A 25,032-nucleotide genomic window follows, 5' to 3' on the forward strand; every position below is an offset into this window, starting at 1 on the left:
TCTCTTTCGCTCTCTCTCTTTCGCTCTCTCTCTTTCGCTCTCTCTCTCTCTTTCTCTGTCTCTCTCTGTCTCTCTCTCAAAAATAAGCATTAAAAATAAAGTTTAGGGGCTCCTGGGTGCCTCATACTGTTAAGTGTCTGACTTTGGCTCAGGTCACGATCTCACGGTTCATGAGTTCAAGCCCCGTGTTGGGCTCTGTGCTATAGCTCAGAGCCAGGAGCCTGCTTCGGATTCTGTGTTTTCCTTTCTCTCTCTGCCCCTTCCATGCTCGTACTGCCCCCCCCCCCCTCAAAAATAAATAAACATGAAAATAAATAAAATCAAGTAAAAAAAGATATACATCAACATAATCCATTTTAGGATTAGTAAGAATGAACACTTTTTGTTGTTTAAGAAAGACTTCCCAGGGGAAAAGAGTTTTGAGTTGAGTTTCTCCTTGTGCTAGACACTAAAAAAGTTACAAGGAAAAAAAAAAAGACCTCTGTACAAGTTAGAAAAAGGTTTGTCTTGGGGAAGATACAGCCTTGAGGATGCAGGGCTTGACCAGCTGAGTGCTGGCTAGATTCCAGTTTCCACGCGTCTCCCTACGACATACACAGTGACCCTGATGCTTCTTGCTGTGCTCGTGAGAAGCCCACAGTCTAGTAAGGGAGTTAAGACAAGTATACATATTCTCTTATTTCGAAGTAGATGGATAAAAGATGTCTAGGGGCGCCTGGGTGGCTCAGTCGGTTAGGTGTCCGACTTTGGCTCAGGTCATGATCTCACGGTTCGTGAGTTCGAGCCCCGCGTCAGGTTCTGAGCTAACAGCTCGGAGCCTGGAGCCTGCTTCGGATTCTGTGTCTCCCTCTCTCTCTGCCCCTCCCCCACTCATGCTCTGTCTCTCTCCATCTCTCAAAAACTGAATAAAAAAAAGTTAAAAAAAAAATTAAAAAAAAAAAAGATGTCTAACAGGTATGGATCCAATGCCTAGGAAGTTCAAGGGAGAAATATGAGCTAATGTCTCCGTAACTGCAGATTGGAAAATTTTTTTAATTCTTAAAAATTTTTAATGTTTTTCTTTTTTTGAGAGCGAGCAAGCAGGAGCAGGAGAGGGGCAGAGGGAGAGGAAGAGAGGATCTTGAAAAAAAACATTAAAAAACCATTTTTGGTTAATGTTTATTTTTATTTTCGAGAGAAAGGCAGAGCATGAGCAGAGGAGGACCAGTGACAGAGGGAGACCCAGAATCCAAAGCAGGCTCCAGGCTCTGTGCTGTCAGCACAGAGCCTGACAGGGAGCTCGAACTCGTGACCCGTGAGATCATGACCTGACCCAAAGTCGGATGCTGAACCTCCTCAGCCACCCAGGCGCCCTGAGAAAGGGAGAATCTTCAGCAGCCTCCATACTCAGTGAAGAGCGAGATGTGGGGCTTGATCTCACAACCATGAAATCATGACCTGAGCTGAAGAAATGAGATGCTAAGCCAGATGCTTAACTGACTGAGCCACCCAGGCGCCCCTATAACCACAGATCAAAAAAAAAAAAAAAAAAAAAAAACCAGTTGCCCGTGTGTTGAGATATTAGTGTTGTGAGTTAATTTGTCAGGCCATCCCACGTTATCATCGAGGTTTGTCTTTTGCCTAGACTCTGAGCCCCATGTTGCTTAGCTGATGGAGGGAATCTGTGAATATTTTTCAGAGCGATCACTTGAGGTCACAGATGACCGGTTTTAAGTTTGTGCTCCCAAAGAGTGACTCGAGTGAATCTTTCCTTTGCGACTCATAAATAGGCTTTCCTGTAATCAAGGCCGAGAAACGTTAATTAAAATGAATTCTCCTGTGGCTTTTTCCAAAGCTTTTGTTTTGTGTGGGCAATAAAGCAGTGTGTAGGCAGAACATCTTGAACCGGGGCGCACTTTGCCACCGCATGCTTGCCTGAAACTGTTCGGGGTTCTTTGATGAATGTTTGCATTCATCCTTACGAACCGATTATTGACAAGCCTAAATAACTTCTAGCAGTGAGCTCTGTGGAACCTTTCTGGCAGTCTGTGGCTTGTTTAATAGAGTCATGACAGGTGAACAAAAAAGGGATACATCATTTTGAACTAATGGAGCTAGCGACATAAATACATTTAATCATGTTACAAATCGGCTTTATTAGAATATGAAGAATCTCCACATCTGGAGGGATCTTAGTGGCGATGTCATGCGTTTTCCCACTGAGGCATTTTCCCAGGTGTTTCTTCAGTTCTCTGAGATAACCATCCCATGACTAATGAAATATTTTAGTGATCGGAAGCATGCGATTTTGCAAGGCAACCTTTTTCTTCAAGTACTTCTAATTGACCTGCATTTTCCTAAGATTTTACCCATTAGTCTCCCTTCTTCGTAGAACAGAACAAAGTAGGCTTTAAAAAGAGCCCATCTACATCCTGTTTTATGTTTATTTCTCTTTTCTTTCCCTTTCTTCCTTTCCATCCTCCCCTCCTTTCTTTCCTTCATCACTTTCTTTACCAATGTTTCCAGACTTTTCCCTGTCCGTTGCCAGGAATTCTTTAGCTTATCATGGCTCAGAATGTATCATTATGAAATGTTCTTTTTAGAGCTGAATATACTCCTGTACTTGTGGTGTGACCCATACTGTGCACTTGAGTAGTATCTCGTTAATTAAAAGAAAAATTATTTTAGAGAAAGCCATGCCACTGATGGCTGAAATCATAGTCAAGGAAATCCTGTTTTCTTTTTACACCAGTTGTTCTTCCATGTTGTATTTGTGGAATTGTATTTTTTTTTTTTTTTGGATTTACCTGCCTTAAACATCACTTTTGACTTTGTCCAAGACTTTGATTCATTCCTTTTAATTGTGACTCTTGTCATCGCACATGTTGTCTATTGTACATGACCTATTGCTACATCAAGAAAGAACATTACTTCATAAATATTGTTACAAATTTTGGTGATATTACAGGTTAGAGAGCCTTTGATGCTAACTTGCTGAGGTTGTCCCCCAATTTTTTTATTATGGAAAATTTCAAGTATGCACAAAAAAATACACTCAAGGAAATACATTGTCCAATAAACTTGAGGCTTTGTTTTAAATCCATTTTCTTGGTGGCCTTTTTCCTTTCTCATTGTATATTTGCAAAAGGGCAAAATAATTTAGCTGTTGGACTGTTCACATTTATTTTTTATAACTTAGTATTTTCTATCTCCCTTGATCTTTTAATATCTTTTTTTTTTCTTTTGTTTGCTAGCCATTGATTTTTCTCTTGGTATAACTTAAAGTCATTTTGGGTTATTATGGTGGTAACAACTGGTGAAAGGTACAGCTGGTCAGCTGTAGGCTTTCCTCTTGATGAATTTAACAGACATGAGGCTTCGGATTGAAGCAGATGGTTCATTGTTTGGAATCTCTGGGAAATGCCAATGTGTCTGTGAGTAGGACCATATCCTTAATACCAACTCCAGAATTTTGATCGGAACAGCTGGGTTTGAATTGAATTGGGATTTTCAAGAACACCCAAGTCCTTCCTATCTAATACATTAGCCTGTTGAGTAGACATCCTACCCTTTGAATATGGTCTTCCATTGCATCTGCCAAGTGTGGAAATGATGCCCTCAGTTAAGGTTGTCTGAGCAAATAACCTCCAGGTGAAGGGCTTAGTAGTACATAGACTAACATGCCAACCCATTTCTTCCAGGTAACTATGTTGGAATTGTAGAAAGGAGAGTTCATTTGGAGCACTCAAAACCAGCTTTAATTAATTTCCTTCAACATGTTGGCAGTGTCATGTAATTTGTCTTTAAAAAAAAAAAAAATCTGCACTCAGAGAAGTAAGGAAAAGAAAAGAAAAGAAGTTGGACCAGCCAGCAGCAATGAAAACAGTAGCAAATTGTATTTTGGCTAGTGACAGAAAAAGGTGGAGTTGATCCATGGTTTAATCCTCTTTGAGTTTTGTACACTTCTTCATTTCTTGGAAGTCTTCATACATTTGGAGAAAAATATTGTTAAAGCTTCCTGTGTAGTTTACAATTACCCTTTGGTTTTGTATATTGTTTTAATATCATACAATTAATTTGTTTTTTAAACAGGTAAAAGATTTGGTCCAGACAACAGAAGTGATGACGTTTATTGAAGAAGTATATTTAAGCCTTCTGCGTCATCCCATTTTCTGGAAAATTCAGCTTAGCCAGCTGACCCTTCAGCTCTTGTGTGTCTGTGAAGTCAGCTTAAAGATAACTGGGGAATGCTCCTCGTTAATTCACCTTTTAGAGCACAGCGTTGAACTTCTGAAGGAGGTAAGGATAGTACGAAATTTTAATATCCCTGTTGTCACTTAAGTGGGCCTTTCAAAGCAGGGTGAGTGTATTCTTTTACTTCATTGCATGTCAAAGGTGTTTTGATCAAATACCATTAGATCATACTATTAATGTGCTACTGCTGTCGTCTGTTATAAAAACGAGTCACTAAATTTGGAGCACCAGTTAAGGGTCTACCCCTGTAGCATTTTGTTTTTCATTTATTCACGTACAACGCAAGTACTGAGCACCTATTATATGCTCGACCCTGTAGAATACATACAAGAGAAGGTACAGTCTGTGACCCCAAGAGACTTACAAACGTGCAAATAAATAACGCAAATAAATGGAGGACAGTAAATTAAATGCTTTTCTGGGAGGATCTGGAAAGTGCAGCGGGAGTACAAATTAAGGGAAGCAGGGCCTTGAGTTCAGATTTGAGGAAGTCTGAAGAGGGGTTTGCCTGATACAAACCAGGTGTTGGGGAGGCATTCCAGCTGTGGAACAGCATGTGCCCAAACACAGAAACATGAGCAAGCTGGGCAGGCGTGACCTTTTCAGAAAACAAGGTGTCAATGAGGTACTGTTGACCGATCAAGATGTAGGAGAGGAGGCTGGGCCTACCACGAAAGGTCTTCTGTGCCACACGAATGAATTTACACTTTATCTTCTAAGCGAGGCGTGCTATTGCAACCTTTCTGCATGGAGGTGCCCTCCTGTTTTCGGGTGTGGAAGATCATTGTGGTGGGAGAGTGGAGGAGGTTTTTAGAGCAGGGCAACACTACTGGGGCAGGCAGTGAGGAGCCACGTCTTAGACCGTTGGGGTGGCTGTAACAAACTACCACGGGATGGGTGGCTTGAACGACACAAACTCGTTGTTCACGCTTCTGGAGACCAGGAAGTCCCAGGCCAGGGTGCTGGCTGACTGGATTCTGGTGAGGAATCTCTTCCTGGCGTGTAGATAGCTGCCTCCTTGCTGCGTTCTCACAGGGTGGGGAGAGAGCAAGAGTGAGCCATTCCTTCTTGTTAAAAGAACACTATTCTTCCTGGATGAGGGCCCCACCCTTATGACCCCATTTAACTTTAATTCTGCACTCCAAATGTAGTCACATTGGTAGTTAGGACTTCAGCATATTTATTTGTGTGGCGGGGCATGTTTCTGTCCATAGCAAGGGGCTGATTAGGAGATGAGAGTAGGAAAGAGTAGAAGATGGAGAGCAAGAGAGTAGGAAAAGAGAGATGTGGGAGACGAAGTCAGTAGGGCTTTGTGACTGATTAGATGGCAAAGGAGAAGTTCCTTGACAAGAGTCTCAGCTTTCTCTTTTGGGCAACTGGATGGTGCCATTCACTTGGAAGAATGGCAGCAGATGTTGGAGGGAAGATGACAGATCTTGGTTTTAGGGAGACTTGGTGTGAGGTATATATGAATCATAGATAGTTGGGTATGTGGTTTTGAAATTCAGGATAGAAGCTTAAGCGAAAGGTGTAGCTTTGTAGACATCTACTTCGGGGTGGGAGTTTTAGCCATGGGATTGCATTGCGTGGGTTTTCATGGAACTCCAGGGGCTAGAGTGTACTGAAAATGGGGAGAGAGGATGGCTAGAAGGATTACATGTTAAACCGAAGAGACTGAGGACGTGAAAATCAAGGGAAGGAATATCTCCTATTTCCAAAAGGTGAATGGCCAGCATTGTCATGCTAAGAGTATTTAAAATAAGGTATGGAAAGTACTGTTAGGATGCAGTGAGTAGAAGTTTATTGTTTGCATTAGAGGAAGCAGTTTGGAGTGCTGGAACCAAATTAGAATAAAGGAGTAAGTGATAGGTAGGAAACAGAAAGGGGATGTAGATTTTAGAGGGAAGTGGGAGCCAAGGAAGGCAAATTTGTCAATTTGTCAACGATGTGTTTGTGTTATATAATATATATTGATATGTGTAATAGTAATATGTGGTATATATTCTATAGTAATAGAATATCTCTATTTTATAAAGATCAATATTTTATCTCTATTACATAAAATCTGTTATCTCTACTGTATATTGTATATAACAAGGATAATCATTATAGATCAAAGCCCTATTTAGATGTATAAATATATATAACCATACCTATTAGATATATAACATCTGCTGTTTATGACATAATATTTCTAGATAAGATATAGAAAATATGTAAAAACACAGTTCTTCTTACATTTTGATGTTAATCCCTCATCAGATCATTAGCGAATGATCTCCTGTCCCGTAGATTGCTTTTTCATTTTGTCAATGATTTCCTTTCCTTTGCTGTGCAAAGGCTTTTTATTTTGATGCAGTCTCATCGGTTTTTTGCTTTTGTTGTCCTTGCCTCAGGAAACACCCAAAACAATACTGCTAAGACCAACTTCTGATTGCTTACTGCCTATGTTTTCTTCCAGGAATTTTATAATTTTAAGTGTTATAGTAAGGCTTGAATCCATTTTTAGTTTTTTAGTGTATGATGTAAGACAGTGGTCCAGTTTCATTCTTTTGCAGGTAGCTGTGTAGTTTTTCCCAGCACATTTGAGAGACTGTCCTTTCCCCATTGTATATTCTTGCCTTTTTTGTCGAAGATTAATCATCCGTAGGAGTGTCGGTTTATTTCCAGGCTCCCTGTTCTGTTCCATTGATCTGTGTGTCTGTTTTTGTGTAAGTACCATACTGTTTTGATTACTGTAAACTTGCAGTATAATTTGGAACCTGGGAGTGTGATACCTCCAGCTTTGTTGTTCTTTTGCGACATTGCCTTAGCTGTTTGAGGTCCTTCTGTGGTTCCACACAAATTTTAGGATTATTTGTTCTAGTTTGGTGAAAAATTCTATTGGTATTTTGATAGGGATTGTTTTGAATCTTTAGATAGTTTTGGGAAGTATGGACGTTGTAACGATAATTCTTCTAGCCCATGAACATGGAATGAATATCTTTCCATTTATTTTCATCTTCTTCATTTTCTTTCATCAGTCCCTTATTGTTGTCAGAGTACAGGTCTTTTACTTCCTTGGTTAAATTTATTCCTGTGTATTTTTTTCTTTTTTGATAACAGTTGTATATGGGATTGTTTTCCTAATTTCTCTTCCTGATAGTTTAGTATCAGTGTATAGAAATGCAACAGATTTCTGTATATTGATTTTTGTATCCTACAACTTTACTGAAATCATTTATTTTAATAGTTTTTCAGTGGAGGCTTTGGGGTTTTCTGTATGTAGTATATGTCATCAGCAAATGTGACAGTTTTCTTTCTAATTTGGATGTCTTTTATCTCTTTTGCTTGCCTCATTGCTGTGGCTAGGATTTCCCATACTACGTTGAATAATAGGGGTGAGAGTGGGCATCCTTGTCTTGTTCCTGGTCTTAAAGGGAAAGCTTTTAACTTTCACCATTGAGTATGATGTGAGATGTGGGTTTGTCATATATATCCTTTATTATTTTAGAGTATGTTCCAACTCTACTCACTTCGTTGAAGTTTTTTTTTTTTTTTTTTATGATAAATGATTGTTGAGTTTTGTCAAATGCTTTTTTTTTTTTTTTTAACATTTATTGATTTTTGAAAGATACAGTGAGACAAAGTGAGAGTAGAGGTGGGGAAGAGAGAGAGGGAGACACAGAATCCAAGCAGGCTCCAGGCTCTGAGCTGTCAGCACAGAGCCTGACGTGGGGCTTGAACCCACAAACCGTGAGATCATGAACTGAGCCGAAGTCGGACGCTTAACCAACTGAGCCACCCAGGTGCCCCTGTCAAATGCTTTTTCTGCATCTGTTGAGATGACCGTATGGTTTTTATTCTTCGTTCTGTTAATGTGGGGTAATATGTTGATCTGTGATTGAACCATCCTTGCATCCCTGGAATAAATCCACTTGATTATGATATATGATCCTTTAAATATACTGTTGGATATGGCTTGCTAATACTTTGAGAATTATTTCATGTGTGCTCATTAAGGCTATTGGCCTATGGAATGACAGACTACTTTAATTGAAAACAATGAAATGATGCCTGTGACATTCATATTTATGATGTCTTCCTTTTGCTCAATACCTAATAATTTTAGAAAGAAGTAAATATAAATAGAACTGTTAAGATACTTGTGTTAGGTAATTTCCTGCCTCCACCTGTGGCCCAGAGTTTCTGAGGTTAAAAAAAAAAAAAGCCTAAGAAAATTAATTTGCAAACCTATATCCTTTAGGGCTATATATACACTGTAATTTGAAATATAATAAAATAGGGGCACCTGGGTGGCTCAGTTGGCTGAGCATCTGACTTTTGATTTCAGCTCAGGTCATGATCTCACAATCATGAGATCAAGCCCCTCATCGCACTGTGCTGAGCATGGAGCTTGCTTGGGATTTTCTTTCTTTTCTTTCTCTCTCTCTGTCTCTCTCCCTCTCTCTCTGTCTCTCTCCCTCCCTCCCTCCCTCCCCCCCCCCCGTCCCTGCCCTGCTCACATGCATGTTCTCTCTCAAAATAAATAAATAAAACATAAAAAAAAAAAAAAACCAAAGTAGAATAAAACACTCTTATTACCTGGGCTGAGGCTATATCTATATTTCTATATCACTGGCTTTTATCAGCTGGATATGCAGTTCAAGTATTACATTAACTTTTCTTTCCCCCTTTGTTATTTTTCTGTTCCTATCTTAGAGATGTGTCATTGCATACTGAAGATGGATGCATTTATTATGCTATATTAGTTTCAGCGGATATGGTCTTACTTGAGCTCTTTTTAGCTCTGTTTGGATGATCATAACCAAGGTCCTTTTCCACTTCAAGCAAAATACTTTTATTTACTCTTGTCGGCAACGTTAGACAAAAATGATACTGTGGAGAGACTGGGTAGCTGTCAAAGTGATTCAAGAGCTAAACATCTCCTTTTTGGTAAGGCCAGGAACCTGTGTCTTTGAGGACCTTGCCGCGAGTTGACTCAGTTCCCCTCACCTTTCTTCACTGTGTGTCTCAGTTTAAGTTTTCAGAGTCTTAGGAAAACTGACCTGATTGGCCCAGCTTGAATCAGTCCACTCTGACCGGAGGACCAGGGGATTTGGTAAAGTCATGGCCCTGGGGGATTGTGCGAGCTGGGCTACATCTCTGTTGTGTCTGCTGCAGATACTTAGCTCTGATGTAGCCTTTTTTCATACCTTGTTTTTACTTAAAAAAAGAAAAACAAACCAACAACAAACAACAACAACAACAAAACAAAAGATTTCCATATTATGTTGTTCATAGCTGCATCTCTAGGCCCAGTATATGTACTTAGTGTCTCAGTGATTATCTTTCATTTGCATTGAGTGAAAAAAGTGTGGATTCCAAAGTTTGCTACTTTAAGAGTCTTATGACATCTGGCGCACCTGGGTGGCTCAGTCGATTTAGCGTCCAGCTCTTGGTCATGATCTCACGGTTCATGAGTTCAAGACCCACATCAGGTTCTTCACTACAGTGCGGAGGCTGCTTGCGGTTCTCTCTCTCTCTCTTTCTCTCTCTCTCTCTCTCTCTCTCTCTCTCTGCCCCTCCCTCACTCATGCCATGTCTCTCTCTCTCTCAAAATAAATAAATAAACTTAAAAAAAGTCTTATGACATCTGTGGCCCAGTGTAAAGGTATGTCCTCCTCTTTTTATATTTTACTTCCTTTCTCCAGATAGGCTCTGAATTAGCCTGGGCTCCTCCAGAAGTAAGCCCCGAGTTTCCCTAAAGTCAAGAGCAGGGGGAGACCGTACAAGTGTCGTCGTGTTTCCCTGTGCCACAAGCAACCAGCTGCTTGATCTCACAGATTATTCTGAGAAGTGTTATGAAGTACGTTTCAGAACCCTCCAGAAGGATCCAGATAAAAGGGGGAAGCATTTACCTCTGAGCTTCTGTTGTCCATTTGTCAAGCCTCTGCTGATGGGGCTTTAACTGCCCTGTCCTCTGGACCTCTCACTGGTCTGCGGCAAGAGGCACGAGTTACAGGATCAATGCTGGTAGGATGTGGAGTGTCATGTGACATGTTTAACACTGTCTTTTATTAAAAGACCTCAATGAGACTCTTAAATACTGAGGACAAACTGAGGGTTGATGGGGGGGTGGGGGAGAGGAGAAAGTGGGTGATGGGCATTGAGGAGGGCACCTGTTGGGAGGAGCACTGGGTGTTGTTTGGAAACCTATTTGACAATAAATTATATTTAACATAAAGAAACTAAAAATTAGAAAAGTAAAAAAAAAAAAAAAGACCTCATGAAGTGCTACCATTCCTTGGTCTCCATTAAAAAATCAACTAATCCAACAAAAAAACTTCCCGGAACTGGACGCAAGTTAAGATTATCTAGTGTAATCCCCCTGCTATTCCTTTTCCTTCATTTTGGTGCCTTGCTCTCCATCTCGTTTTCTTGTGTTCCGAACAGGCCAGTCTCCCTCTTGGAGAATGCCTTTTGTACCTGGGCCTTCGTACCTTTAAGTTCCATCCACTTAGTCGTGTCAGGATCCTGAAAACCTACGTTGTGGCCCTTGTGGTGATAGCTTGTGTGAAAAAGGCTTTGCAGTGATGGCCTTGGTATAAAGTCATACTTTCATTTGTCTGTGATCCTGTTGGTAGCCAGGAAATTTGAAATTTAAATGACCTTGCTGCTTTTTTTTTTTTTTTTAATTAAAAAAATTTTGGGGGCACCTGGGTGGCTCAGTTGGTTAAGTGGCCGACTTTGGCTCAGGTCATGATTTCGCGGTTCATGAGTTCAAGCCCTGTGTCGGGCTCTGTGCTGACAGCTCGGAGCCTGGAGCCTGTTTCAGATTCTGTGTCTCCCTCTCTCTCTGACCCTCCCCTGCTTGCACTCTGTCTCTATCTCAAAAATAAAAACATAAAAAAAAAAAATTAAAAACTTTTTTTAATGTTTATTTTTGAGATAGAGAAAGAGAGAGAGAGAGATGGAGCATGAGTGGGGAGGGGCAGGGAGAGAGGTAGATACAGAGTCTGAAACAGGCTCCAGGCTCTGAGCTGTCAGCACAGAGCCTGACGTGGGGCTCGAACCCACAAACCATGAGATCATGACCTGAGCCAAAGTCGGACGCTCAACTGACTGAGCCACCCAGGCGCCCCTACTTTTTCTTTTTTAAATGGGGCACGGAGGGGCACCTGGGTGGCTCACTTGCTTGAGCATCCGACTCTTGATTTCAGCTCAGGTGATCATCCCAGGTTCTTGGGATCAGGCTCCATGTCAGGCTCTGCACTGGGTGTGGATGGAGCCTACTTAAGATTCTCTCTCTCTCTCTCTCTCTCTCTCTCTCTCTCTCTCTCTCTCCCTCTCTCCCCCTCTCCCCCTCTCTCCCTCTCTCCGCCTTTCCCCTGCTTGTGCATGCTCTCTAAAAATAAAAAAATAAAAAATAAGTGGACGTGCAGAATTTGAAATGAAACTGACAAAAAGATAATGGCAAAGAATAGTATGACGGTATATACAGTAAGCATATTGGTTTCAAAATGTATTGATTGTCCTCAAGTAGATAACCATTGCTTCGTTGTTCTCAACTGTATTTCAAAACAGTGAGCAGGTATAGGCCCAAAGACACACCTTAGAAAATATTCCTTTAAAACAATTCACAATTTTTCTTTCTTTGCTGGTTTTGAGAAGTCCATAAATAAGCGCTTTGGAAGAGTGTGCAGTTTATTTTCACTTTTTAAATGGTATAACAGAGATGTGGATGTTTATTTATTACATACGGTGCCGGAGTTGAGAGTATTTCCAAGATTATAATTTTGAATTTGTCAGACTAAGTTGTTTTCTCCAAGTGTTTTCTTAACACTTGGTTCTAGCTCTTGTTTCCTTTTTTTTTTCCTTTCCTTTTTTTTTTCCCTTTCCTGTCTTCACAGTTCCTAGACACTTCTGCTCGGCAGGTGTTTCTGTAAAATTTCAGAAATGAAGTAACTTCAGGAAAATTTAAGCAAAAGCCTGGACCTTTCTTCTTTAGTTCCAGAATACGTTAATGTTTTCTTTATTTAGAAAGCTCAAATAATATCTTATGTTTTTTGCAATTTATTTATTAGAACTTGATGTTCACATTCTTCTTTTTCATTTCATTTATATACTTGATGAAAATATTTTTCAGTTTCTATGGTTATTGCTTTGCTACATTTAAATGTGCCTAATAGATTACTGTCATGTAAAAATAATTTCTGCCTCCCTGGGTACTATTGTTTCTTTTATAAAAATACCATGACTTACTAAAATTTGGTAAGTGTAGTTCTTTACTTAAGTTGTATAGTCTGGATTAGTTGAGCTACTTTGCAGAAATGAAGTATCTCGTAGTATTTCACATAGGTTTTCAGTGGTTTGAAAAATTGTTTTTGAAGACTTGTCAGTCTGTTGTGTTACGGAGTTTTCTGCTTTAAAGTGATTTGGGATATAGCCTAGGCTCTTCAGCCAGGTGCGATAACGTTTTGAATTTACGTGTCACTGCCGTGGGAGTCACCATCCTTCCTGTAGGAGAGCAGGCTTACTGTAAATAACGTTGTACAATTGAGGAGGGCACCTTTTGGGATGAGCACTGGGTGTTGTATGGAAACCAATTTGACAATAAACTTCATATATTGAAAAAAAAAAATACAAAATTAAAAAAAAATGTTGTACAATAGGTTTAAGATCTCTCATGTTATATGTATGTACTCTTCCTGGATATGTGTTAAATAAGCATGGCTCTGGGAACCTCTTTAATTCCACTCTTGTTTTTCTTTTAGGATTTTCCTGTTGAACTGGTCATAATTGGAATAGCTTTACTGCTTCTACAGACTCCGGCAAGTCAGCAGAAGCCGATCTTAAGTCTGGGTAAATAAAAATACTCTCACAAGAGTAAATCGTAAATCTAACATGAGTGGTAGCAGGACTCACTTGAACTATGTATTAGGTTGTGCTATAAAGTCCTATATACTTTGAGTGTCCATTCTAGAATTTTCCTAATTAAGGAACAAAGTAGAACTTTGTTTTTATTACCCAACAAGGTGGCGGTTTTTTTGGTAATTTTTTTTTTTTTTTAATGTTTATTTACTTTTGAAAGAGAGAGCATGAGTGGGGGAGGGGAAGAGAGGGAGGGAGGGAGACACAGAATCCGAAGCAGGCTCCAGGCTCTGAGCTGTCGGCACAGAGCCCGATGCGGGGCACGAACCCATAAACCGTGAGGTCATGGCCTGAGCCTAAGTTGGATGCTTAACCGACTGAGCCACCCAGGCGCCCCCAGCAAGGTGTTTTCTGCAAGGCTCCTTATGCCATAATTTACCAGTTATCTCAGCTGTGCGTTAGGATGTTATAATCTACATCCTGTAGCAATGACATTGGTAAATATTTTGAAGGGCATCTCAACTTATTCACAGTGTACATCAGATTGAAAGTCAATAGCATAAAACGCCTGAAACAAAAGAAAGGTACAAATAGCATTTGTATTCATTTTTTAAACTCTATATACCTTTCCTATTTAAAACCGTTGCAACCTGGAACACGATTTAATTTATAGTCACTGTATCAACCTAGCTGGAAACAAATGAAAGATAACATTCTTCTGACTATCCAGGATTGATTTGAAACGAGGGTGAGGGATGGGGTTAAAGGGGGGGTGGGAGGGGAGTTTAAAAATATTCCTTTTAAGAATATGGTAAAGAATCCAGTCGCTAGGGCTGACAGATTGGCAAGGATGTCATACCTTTAAAACGCAGCTTTTATGCTAATGTCGCCTTGCTTTACTCGGTCTAATACGATCCGTGTAGTCATGTAGGATCCGACTAGATTATGTTGCTTGGTGCCGTGATCTGTGGATCTGTCCCCACCGTCATTTTCAAGTGCTTGAGGTAAACCCCGACGGGGAGCTTCATGGTGGGCATTTTAATTCATCACGATTTTGAGGGTCAGTTGGTCTCCTGTTTACAATCTGTCTTGACCATGGCTCTAGCAAGTGGAGGGGACCCTTGGCTTCCCGCGCTGTTTGTCTGTTGGCCTTGTTTAGGCCCTCCTGAGGCTCTTTCTGAACTGCTTTTGCCTTTTTGGTTGATGTTGTTCTTCTGGTGGTGCACATGGCGTCCTCCCGCGGGTATAATTTGCCAACGCTAGCACTTTAGACAGCCATACTTCTGTTTTCTTTTCTTTTTTCTTTTCTTTTTTCTTTTCTTTTCTTTTCTTTTCTTTTCTTTTCTTTTCTTTCCCTTTCTTTTCTTTTCCTTTCTTTTCCTTTCTTTTCTTTCTCTTTCTCTTTCTCTTTCTTTCTTTCTTTCTTTCTTAGCAGCTTTCTTGTGGTACAGTTTATTTATCATAAAGTTCCCCGTTTTTAAGTGTAAAGTAGCTTTTTTTTTTTTTTTTTTTTTTTAATGACTTTACAGAGTTGTGTAACCAGCCGTGCGATCTTGTTTTCGAGCATTTCTATCATCCGGGATGTTATGTTGCAAAGTAGGGAAGGTGTGTTGTTTGTCTATTGGGCAAGAGTGCGTTCAAACAGGAGCACCAAGAGGATGATGATTTCGAATTTGCTAAATGCGCAGCGGTAATACAAAGGTTATGCTGCTTCGTTATTAAACACTCGCCTTGATTGTAAATAGCGACCTCTAAAAATGCCTGGAAGATTTATAACAAGGAAGATAGAACTCTATGCATTTCCTATTTCATAAAAGGTGATGGATTTTCCTAATCTCTCAGAGAGAATCTTGGATTAAGACTCATGGCTTGGAACGATACAGAGAAGATTTGCATTCCTGTGCAAGGATATATGCGAATTTGTGAAGCGTTCCAGATGCTTAAAACTTAATGGGGGAAAAAACCCCCCTGATACCTAGGCAGAAAAGGTCAATTAGTAGTGTTAGAGTAACAGGTGTTTGGACTTCATACCATGTTTAGGTTTGACTTCTTCCCTGCCCCCCACCCCTCACCCCCCCCACCCCGGTCCCATGGCTAAGTTTATTGTATTTGTTCTCTTAGAAAATTAAACACTTAAAAAACCAGGCCCACGTGGCAGCTTGAGTCCCTCTGTTCATGGAGACTGAGAAGTCTCAGCCTGTCTTTACGACACTGGGACACAGGGTGTGGAATGGAGGGTTGAGAGTATGGTGCCAGAGCAAGGGGCCAAGAGTAATGGACTGAAGAGGCGGGGAGCAGCTTGTCCATCTCATCGAGGAGGAAGGGGGAGTGGCTGCAGGCAGCGAGATTCCCCTGGACCCAGCTCTTAAGATCCTTCTTGTGGTGCTCCATGGGGCTGGGATGGGGGAAGTGGATGGCAGGGAAAAGTGGTGCACGTGACAGGGCTGCAGAGGCCACCCCGGACGAAGGCGGTGCGCCAGCAGGGAGCTGACACAGGACTTGCCAGTGCCTGTCCAGCCCTGCAGGGAGAGGACCAGTGGCTTGGTCGGGGGCTGGGTCCTGCGCGAAGACCTTCGGTGCCTTCACCGCCGGCGCCCCGGCCAAGTGCTGGGTCAGGTCACGCTCCAGACCCTGGAAGTTGGGCTGGCAATGCCATTTGCCCAAGTGGCAGTGCAGCGGAGTCAGGTCCCTGGCGGCGATCGTGGCTGAGACCAACCCCAGTAACCGGAGGAACGAGCCCCCCGGGCTGGCGGCTGTGCGTCACGGCCGCCACGCGGGTGCAGCCCAGGTTTGACCTCTGATCGAAAGAAAATATTGGCAACTCCTTGACCTGACTTAAGGCTCGTAGAATTTTTTTTTTTTTTTTTTTTTTTTTTTTTTTTTTTTTTTGCTGCGATGGGTAATTCAGATGATTACTTTGGTACTCTAGCTCTGAATCCTATGAATGACATCTTTCCGTAAATTAGTGTTCATCTAATAATTGTGAAGAAATAGATATTTAGGCCTTAACTCATTATGTTAACGGTCTAGGGGAGATTATACACGTAACTAACTTGTTACCCATTCGTGCGTATGTTTCTGATGTGTAAGCCGAGTGTCCATGTTAAAACATCATTTATAAGAATGAGTTTGATGGTTGCTGGTGATGGACTTTGAGATTTTTCCTGATCAGCTTTTTAGCAGTTACAGTGAAGGACACGCCTGCTTCAGCATCTCAATATAATTCTCACCTGGGTTTGTCAGGGAAGCATGCACATCGGTCTTAGAACCCACTGATCAGGAACTCTGGTCTCTGGGTCCGCTGAGGACAGTAGAAGGACCTGACCGTACAAGGGCAACAGTTGAGTTGTACTTTAAAGAAATTCATATTTACTTAAAGAGTTGGTTTATACTCTGTGGTATGTATTTTCTCTAAGAGTGTCTTCATTACCAGTTACCTACATTCACCGCTTGTTGTCGATAATAGTTCGTTTTTACGTTCCTCCGATTTCTAAAAGGATAAGATTTGTCATCTTAGTTATGTGTCTGACCCAATTGTAAAGGGGTAAGAAAACTTTTTGCATATCACTCTTAAACAAAATAGCATTTTGTCGGGTTGTGGTAGTAATTTCTTAACTGTGAATTGTTTTGATGAATAGCTCTGAAGCTCGTCTCTTTTGCTGAGGGTCAGAAAATCCCAAAGGCCTCCTTGGTGCTGGTGATGCCCCTTCTGCAGATCCTGTCTTCTACTGCCTTGGAAGACTGTATGTCCACGGACGAAGAAGGTCCCTCTAGGCAGCAGTTGGCTGTAAACCTTTTGGAAATAGTACAGCAGGAATCCTGCAGAGACGACCGCCAGAAGGTAATGAGTTCAGCCTTGTTTCTCTTAAGTAAGGTGGCAGTGTGGGACTTAGGTTTGCATAGGTAATCTCACATCCCGATGAAGTGTCTGTTTGGGTGTGAACACCTTGAACGTTACCATTCTGTCAGGCAGTGGTGTAGCTATTAGTATATTCCTCTGGACTGTGAATGGGGAGGGTAAAATCAATTTTGGAAGTGCCGTATAATTTTTTTTTTCCTCTTTGAATTTCCCGTCTACATTAGTAGTTCAAGGTCCTGAGAAATCCTGCAGAAAAGGAACTAGTTCAATTTAACCTAGTGCTTCTCCAACACATTTGAGCAAGGAATCCTCCTTTCTTGTCGTACGGTTTAATAAGGACAGCGTGTTGCTACATCTGGGACAATCCAAGGCTGGGAATCTCAAACGCCTGGAAGTTCTGGCATCTGCAAGAGCTAGGACTTCCATTTTTTAAAATGTGGCACCTTCTGCCATTTTCCTTGGCTTAATGGCTCCCGATGTCTCCTGTGTGTGCCCCTACGCTGCGGCCTTCAGTCTGAAGACTGCGGGTCTGTCCCACTCCATCCGTATTCCTGCCTGCTAGGCATACCTCATTCTGCTTTGTCAATCTCACCGTCTCTGTTACGATAACGTAATACAATAAACGTATTGTCAACATCTGGTTAGTGGCTCGCTTCTGGGCCTGCATTTGTTAGACCTTTTCTCTTTTGGTATTTGAGTTTTGCCTTCAGTAAAATGTGGGATTATTTCCCAACTACCGATTTTCTGGGGATTGAATGAGGATTAAAGAAGTAAAACAGGTGAAACATCTTCTGTCTCCGTGGAGAGTGACATTATATAAATGCAGGTGACTGCCACAGTTGTTTCATCCTCGAAAGCAGGGAAACCTGGAATCACGTATTGTTACATGTTCTAGCAGCAAAAATCCAGGCACTGTGATTCCTTGCTTGAAGGCACAGCAAAAACTAGCCCATAGGCAAATTGGCTGCATACTGCAGCATCCGAATTCCTAATTGTTTGTCCAGAACTTTAAAACTTGGTATAGGTAATTCACTTGCAATGAGAGAAGGAAGTTCTTGGGCGCCTGGTGGCTCAGTCAGTTAAGTGTCCGACTTCAGCTCAGGTCACGATTGCGACGTTTGTGAGTTCAAGCCCCGCATGGGGCTCACTGCTGTCAGTGGGCTGCCCACTTTGAATCCTCTGTCTCCCTGCCCCTTTGCCCCTCCCCACTAGTGTTTTCTCTCTCTCTCAAAAATAAATAAACATTAAAAAATATTTTAAAAAAATAAAAGAGGGAAGGAAGTTCTCGTGCCCACTCTAATACAAGTGCGGCCTGGGTTTTATTTCTTCTTCTTCTTCTTCTTCTTCTTCTTCTTCTTCTTCTTCTTCTTTTTTAATTACTTTTTAAAAATGTTTTTATTTTGTTGTTGTTGCTGATGGTTAAATTGTATATGTAATTTTTTAAATATTTATTTTTGAGAGAGATGAGAGAGAGAGAGAGACAGACGGAGAGTGAGTAGGGGAGGGGCAGAGAGAGCGGGAGACACAGAATCGGAAGCAGGCTCTGAGCTGTCAGCACAGAGCCCAACACGGGGCTTGAACTCACGAGCGGTGACATGACCTGAGCAGAAGTCAGATGCTTAACCTACTGAGCCACCCAGGTGCCCTGCCCAGGTTTTCTAATAGCCTTTTACTTTCCCGCCTGATTGGCTGGTACAGAACAATGATTGTATTCTGGATGGGGGCAGAGCAGGCTATACTTATGTCTAAGAGTTCTGTTCTTTTAGCTCGCAAGTGATATGTTTTGAGAATCACTCTGAAAGGAATACACGGGCGCTCAGTTGGCTATTCACCTAGGTGTGTGGGAATCGTATTCATTAACACTAACAGCTGGACTCTGTCCCCAGCAGCTGGTGAAGAGGGAGGAGGAAGGAATACCATTAGGGCTATAAACATTCTCCCGATGATAATGTGCTGCTTTGTGGACGCTCGGCGTAGTTACGATCACCATTTTTTAAAAATGTAAGCCACGGTTTACTGTTGGCTTTTCTTCTGCACCTGTCCAGGCCTTTATATTCCAAGCATACCTATAAATTTAACAGGATGCAAAGTCTCTGAGTCTCTCCCTGAATCTTTGCTTTTGCACATAATGCTCTTTTGTCTCCTTCGCCTGACCTACTCATTCTTCAAGACTCGGCCAAACGTTCTCAGCCTCCTGGAGTCCGAATTCATTACCCTCTCCTCTGCGTCCCCAACACTTACAACATTACTCACTTGTGCTGTGTCTTAACTTAGGGGGCTACGTACGTATTTGTATCTCCAGCTATGCCGTGAGCTCATCGAGGGGAAGAATCGTGACCCTTTTCACACTTCACCTTTATTTTCTAAGCACATTAAAATCGAAATTGCAACAGTTGTTGAACTTTTTGTATTTTTCCACACCAGTGTTTTTTGCTTTATCTTTTTCAGCTGATCGTAGAAAGAGCATTCAAAAATACTTTAGCCAGCTGTTAACTGAATACTCTATTTTCCACATACTTAAATAAGCTAGGATGTTGCCGACATATCTTGGTATCCTCAATACCTAACACCTTGTTTACCACATGATAGACATTCAGTAAATTGCTATTCAGTGAGGAATGTGTGCTTCTGATAAGGATACAGAAGATCTTTTTATTATCTTTACATATTACAGAAAGACCTGGGGCTCCTGGCTGGCTTAGTCAGTTGAGCATCTGACTCTTGATTTTGGCTCAGGTCACAATCCCAGGCTCGTGGGGTTGAACCCCACATTGGACTCTGCTGAGCATGGAGCCTCCTTAAGAGTCTGTCTCCCACTTCCTCTGCCCCGCCTCCAATTGCACCTGTGTGCACGCACACACTCTTTCTCTCTCTCTCTCACAAAAAGACCTTTGTACAAAACCACAGATCTTGTTTTTTTATTATTTTTAGATGGGTGTTTCTGACTTAGCACGTTTGCTTTAGAACTAGAGCAGTTCTTGAAAAAAAAATTTTTTTTTTTTTACATTTATTTATTTTTGAGAGACAGAGACAGAGCACAAGTGGGGGAGGGGCAGAGAGAGAAGGAGACACAGAATCTGAAGCAGGCTCCAGGCTCCGAGCTGACAGTACAGAGCCCGGCGCGGGGCTCTAACTCACCAGCCGTGAGATCATGACCTGAGCCGAAGTCGGACGCTTAACCGACTGAGCCACTCAGGCGCCCTTAGAATAATTCTTCAAAAGCCCAATTCTTCTGATGAATGAAAACAAGGGTAAATATCTTGTACCATGTGACTCTGTATTAACCTATCCGTTTCTGAAGGGTTGATAACTGTGAAATTGAGCACATTTTAACTTCTAATTTTTGAGAATTAAAAAATGTAAGATACCAGAACAGCCACTCATCTTATTTTTAAAGATTCACATAATCTAGTAAGCTTGTACTGTTTTTTAGTGGTGTGTGGAAAACAGGATCCTGTCTCTTAGGCTATTAAATGTGATATTTAAAAGTACCTTTGTGCTTTTCTGGGTTAAAAAAAAATATCAGACACTAGTTATAAATTCTAATGTGTTTAAAATCATTTTTTTACTTGTTTTAATGTTTATTTATTTTTGAGAGAGACGGAGGGCGAGCAGGGGAGAGGGCAGAGAGAGAGGAAGACACAGAATCTGAAGCAGGCTCTAGGCTCTGAGCTGTCAGCACAGAGCCTGATGTGGGGCTCAAACCCATGAACTGTGAGATCATGACCTGAGCCAAAGTTGGATGCTTAACCGACTGAGCCACCCAGGTGCCCCTTAAAATCTTTAAGTTTATTTATTTATTTTGAGACAGAGAGAGAGAGCAAGTAGGACAGAGACAGAAAGAGGGAGAGAGAGAATCCCAAGCAGGCTCTATATCATCAGTGCAGAGCCCTATGCAGGGCTTGAACCCGTGAACCACGAGATCATGACCTGAGCTGAAGTCAGACACTTAACTGACTGAGCCACCCAGGCTCCTCTGACATGCTTAAAAATCTTAACTGCCCTGGCCTGCAGAGGATGTGGGGGGAGAAAAGAAAGCACCAGTGTATGAGCCTGGGGCTAGGTAGGAGAGAGAAACCATGCTGGTAATTTGAACAAAGAAAAACTTACTACAAAGAATTATTAACGAGTAAAAGAGGCTGTAAGGAATATTGCATTAATAAATGTAAGGAGCAGCTACTCCTACTCCAGGACTGGAGAGAGTAAACAAGGAAGGAACCGAGAGCATCTCCCCACTCAAGACTGAGATCAGACCTTGTTGGAAAGAATGTGGCTATGGCCTCCTGGATGGTGCAGTTGGCTTGGGCGCCTCATGCCAGAGCTGGTCTCTAGGAAGCCACCCCCTGGGGTGTGAGGGCGGTGACGTTGGTCCGCAGGAAGACACCTGTGGGGGTCGCATACATGGTAGGAGAAATCCCAGAATAAGACTCCACTGCCTGAATATACACCACGTTTTGTTTTTCCGTTCATCTGTTGATGAACATTTGGGTTTTAATTCTTTGGCTATTATGAATGGTGTTGTTATGAACATTCCTATACAAGTTTTTACGTGGCCTTGTTTTCATTTCTTGTGGGTTAGATACCTAGGAGCGGGATTGTGAGATCATATGATGACTCTCTTGATTGCTGGAGATGATGCCAGACTGTGTTCCAAAGGGACATTCCCACCACGTGTGTACAAAGACTCCAGTCTGTACACATCCTTGCCAACACTTGTCATTGTCTGTATTTTTGCTTCTGGTGGGTGTTGAAGTGCTTTTTCATTGTGGTTTTGGTTTGTGTTTGCTTGACGTCTAGAAAGTATTCTAAGAACGTCAACTAAAGAAACGGAGACTAGAGAGGTTAACTAAGTTGCCCAAATTACACAGGTCATGAAGGATGGAGTTGAGATTCAGATTTTTTTTTAAATATTTTAAATTTTTATTTATTTTTTAGAAAGAGACAGAGCATGAGCGAGGGAGGGGCAGGGAGAAGGAGACACAGAACCTGAAGCAGGCTCCAGGCTCCCAGCTGTCAGCACAGAGCCTGACGTGGGGCTCAAACTCACAAACTGTGAGATCATGACCTGAGCCGAAGTCAGACGCTCAACCAACTGAGCCCCCCGGGCGCCCTGAGATTCAGATTTTTAACTATTTAACTGTAGAGCCTACATCCTTTTGCCTCCGCTTTGATTTTTTGTTGTTGGCATGGTAATTTATCATCTTTTGTGCTGAACTTGGGAGTAAATAGAACAGAGTTTGAGATTTATAGGCAAGCACTAAGTCCTAGTACATTAAAATAAACAGGTTTCTTAAAAGCTTTGGTTGGCACTGAAAAGGAATTAAGTCGTTGATCTTGTACATCTAACATTGCCTCTGACTAACATGGATACTGAGGTTGGTGTGGATTTTCCTTTGGTGATAAGTAGCCCTCCCAAAGCTCTCCACTCTTGACTGGATTCTTCATAGAGATATAGAGCAGAAAGAGCCTCTTGAAGCCATGTCTAGTCCGGTCGTCTGCTTCTGGTCTGGTGAGCGATGAGATCCTCTCTCCAAAAAACCTGTCCTTCTTTTAAGGGACTCCCGATTGGAGTTTCTGTGTTCCCTCTCCTGATAAAATCCTGGCTCCACTTGGGTTAAGCCTATTTTAGAGACTATTGCAGATGAGGGTTATTCTTCAAAATTAATGAAGATCTATATTCACTGAATTCACAATTTCTTTTGCAGACCCCTTTAGGCAAAGAAGTACTATCAGATGTCTGTCTTATTGTTAATACTTAACAGACTTGAACGTTTTTATTACAAGCTTTTTAGAATGAAGGTTCTCAACTAATATCTGTGAAAGATGCTTTACAACCATTTAATATTCATTTAGATGTTGTTTTCTCATGGGTTCTTCTTTATTTTTTACTGAGATGTCATTCACCAAACATAAACCTCTTTTATTTTTAAACATCTGCTTTCTCCTCTAAAACAGAGTGCCGGCCAGCACTTTCACAGACCCTTCTCCGGGCTGTGGGGCCACGATTTGGTGGCTGGTACTTTCGAGAAAACCCTGAGTTGCATCCTTGCTCTGGGCCTGTGCCAGGGGCAGCTGTCACTCACTGGGACACAGAGACTGTTCTGTGATGTCTCATTCAACATTGTGCTTTTCGCCTGCTGTTCTAACCTTTAGGCAAACAAACAGACAAAACACAGAGCCTAAACATCAACCTAATACTTCGAGTAAAGCAGGATCGCTTTTCTGTTTCCATATGTTTACTCTTACGTGTCTGTGTAACGTTGCCGCTTGCGACTCAATTTATGGTTCATGGTGATTTCCAATTATTTTCTTTTATACTCCTCTCTACCGGCTTTATTTTTCTCTCCTAAAGATGACAGTGATAATATTTCCCTGTATTTGCAACTTGAGATACTGTGCTAGGTGCTTTACTGTGTCATCATCTACCTCAGTGATCTTGGCAGGAAGGTAGTCATTACTTCCATTTTACAAATGAGCCAAGTAAGGCTCAGAGATTGTGGAAGAGACAGTAGCTGGCATGGCTGTGCTAAAGTCCTGGCTTTTAAATCTCCGGTCCAATGCTGTTTGTCATTTATCGAAAGAATTGGACTCTAGGGGCGCCTGAGTGGCTCAGTCGGTTGAGCATCGGACTTCAGCTCAGGTCACGATCTCGCGGTCGGTGGGTTTGAGCCCCGTGTCGCACTCTGTGCTGACGGCTCGGAGCCAGGGGCCTGCTTCCGATTCTGTGTCTCCCACTCTCTCTCTGCCCCTCCCCCGCTCATGCTGTCTGTCTGTCTCTCTCTCTCTGAAATATAAAACAAAAACAAAAAAAAACGTAAAAAAAAAAATTAAAAGAAAAAGATTTGATTCTAATCTTTTATGAATTCCATCTTTGGTTAGGGGAAGTATTTTGAGAGAGAGCTATAGTAAATGTAAATATTTAATTTTACAAATTTGATTTTTAAAAATTGCAGCACATTAAAGTGGTTCCAAAATTTAAAAAAAGTATACAGTGAAAAGCTTCCTTCTTACCCTTGATTCTGGTTGTTTAGTTCCCAGCCTCTCATCAAACAGGTAATGATTAGTGGGTATTAGTTTCTTTTGTATTGGCCTCCTACTTTTCTTTGCATACACAAGCAAATACAGATATATAGTCCCCCCCCCCCCCGTTAAAAAAAATAATTGATAACATTCCAGGCACATTATCTGCATCTTATATTTTCATATCAGAGATCTTTTCATATCCATAAAGATAGCTTCTTGATTTGTTTTTACAGTGGGGTTTACTTTCAAATGTTGTCTCTGCTCTAAAGCATATACCTGAGATAATTGAACACCTACGTCCTCACAAAACCTTTTACAGGACTGTTCATAGCAGCATTCCTCATAATAGCCAAAAAGTGATAACCACCCCATGTCCATTGATTGATGAGTGGATAAAAACGTGGTACGTCCATACAATGGAATATTATTTGCCCCCGAAAACAAATGAGGTATTGATACAAGTTACAGCCTGGAGGAACCTGGAAAACATGCTATGTGAAAGGAGCCAGCCACCAGAAAACACATATTGTGTGGTTCCTATTATATGAAATAGCCAGAATAGAAACAAAATAAGTTAATTAGTGGATTGCCAGGGACTGTGAGGGTGGTGTTGGGGGAATGAGGAGTGACTGTTAATGGGTGTGGGGTTTCCTTTTGGGTGAGGAAAATTAGTTGTGGTGATTGTTCCACTACTCCATGAATTATGAAAATTCACTGAATTTAAATTTTTTTTTTTTTTAACGTTTATTTATTTTTGAGACAGAGAGAGACAGAGCATGAATGGGGGAGGGGCAGAGAGAGAGGGAGACACAGAATCCGAAGCAGGCTCCAGGCTCTGAGCCATCAGCCCAGAGCCCGACGCGGGGCTCGAACTCATGGACTGTGAGATCGTGACCTGAACTGAAGTCGGATGCTCAACCGACTGAGCCACCCAGGCGCCCCGAAAATTCACTGAATTTTAAACTTTATTTTTTTTTTAAACGTGTTTAAATTTATTTTTGAAGGAGAGCGAGAGAGACAGAGCATGAGCAGGGGAGGAGCAGAGAGAGAGGGAGACACAGATT

At 41.6% G+C, this 25,032-nt stretch overlaps 1 protein-coding gene and 1 non-coding gene across 2 annotated transcripts in view; both read left to right on the top strand.

The window, feature by feature from the left end:
* Positions 1-25,032, top strand: part of FOCAD (focadhesin) — a 313,963-nt gene that overhangs the window by 79,662 nt on the left and 209,269 nt on the right. Inside the window, exons 8-10 of the mRNA XM_049635278.1 lie at positions 4,072-4,278; positions 12,990-13,077; positions 16,725-16,927. Of these exons, the coding sequence (XP_049491235.1) occupies positions 4,072-4,278; positions 12,990-13,077; positions 16,725-16,927 (498 nt within the window). The remainder of the gene's footprint in view (positions 1-4,071; positions 4,279-12,989; positions 13,078-16,724; positions 16,928-25,032) is intronic.
* LOC125928078 (U6 spliceosomal RNA) lies at positions 14,918-15,028 on the top strand. The gene has a single exon (XR_007459550.1). It is a non-coding gene; the product is annotated as a U6 spliceosomal RNA (small nuclear RNA).

The sequence above is a fragment of the Panthera uncia genome, chromosome D4 (assembly GCF_023721935.1).
Source record: "Panthera uncia isolate 11264 chromosome D4, Puncia_PCG_1.0, whole genome shotgun sequence".
NCBI classification, from domain to species: domain Eukaryota; kingdom Metazoa; phylum Chordata; class Mammalia; order Carnivora; family Felidae; genus Panthera; species Panthera uncia.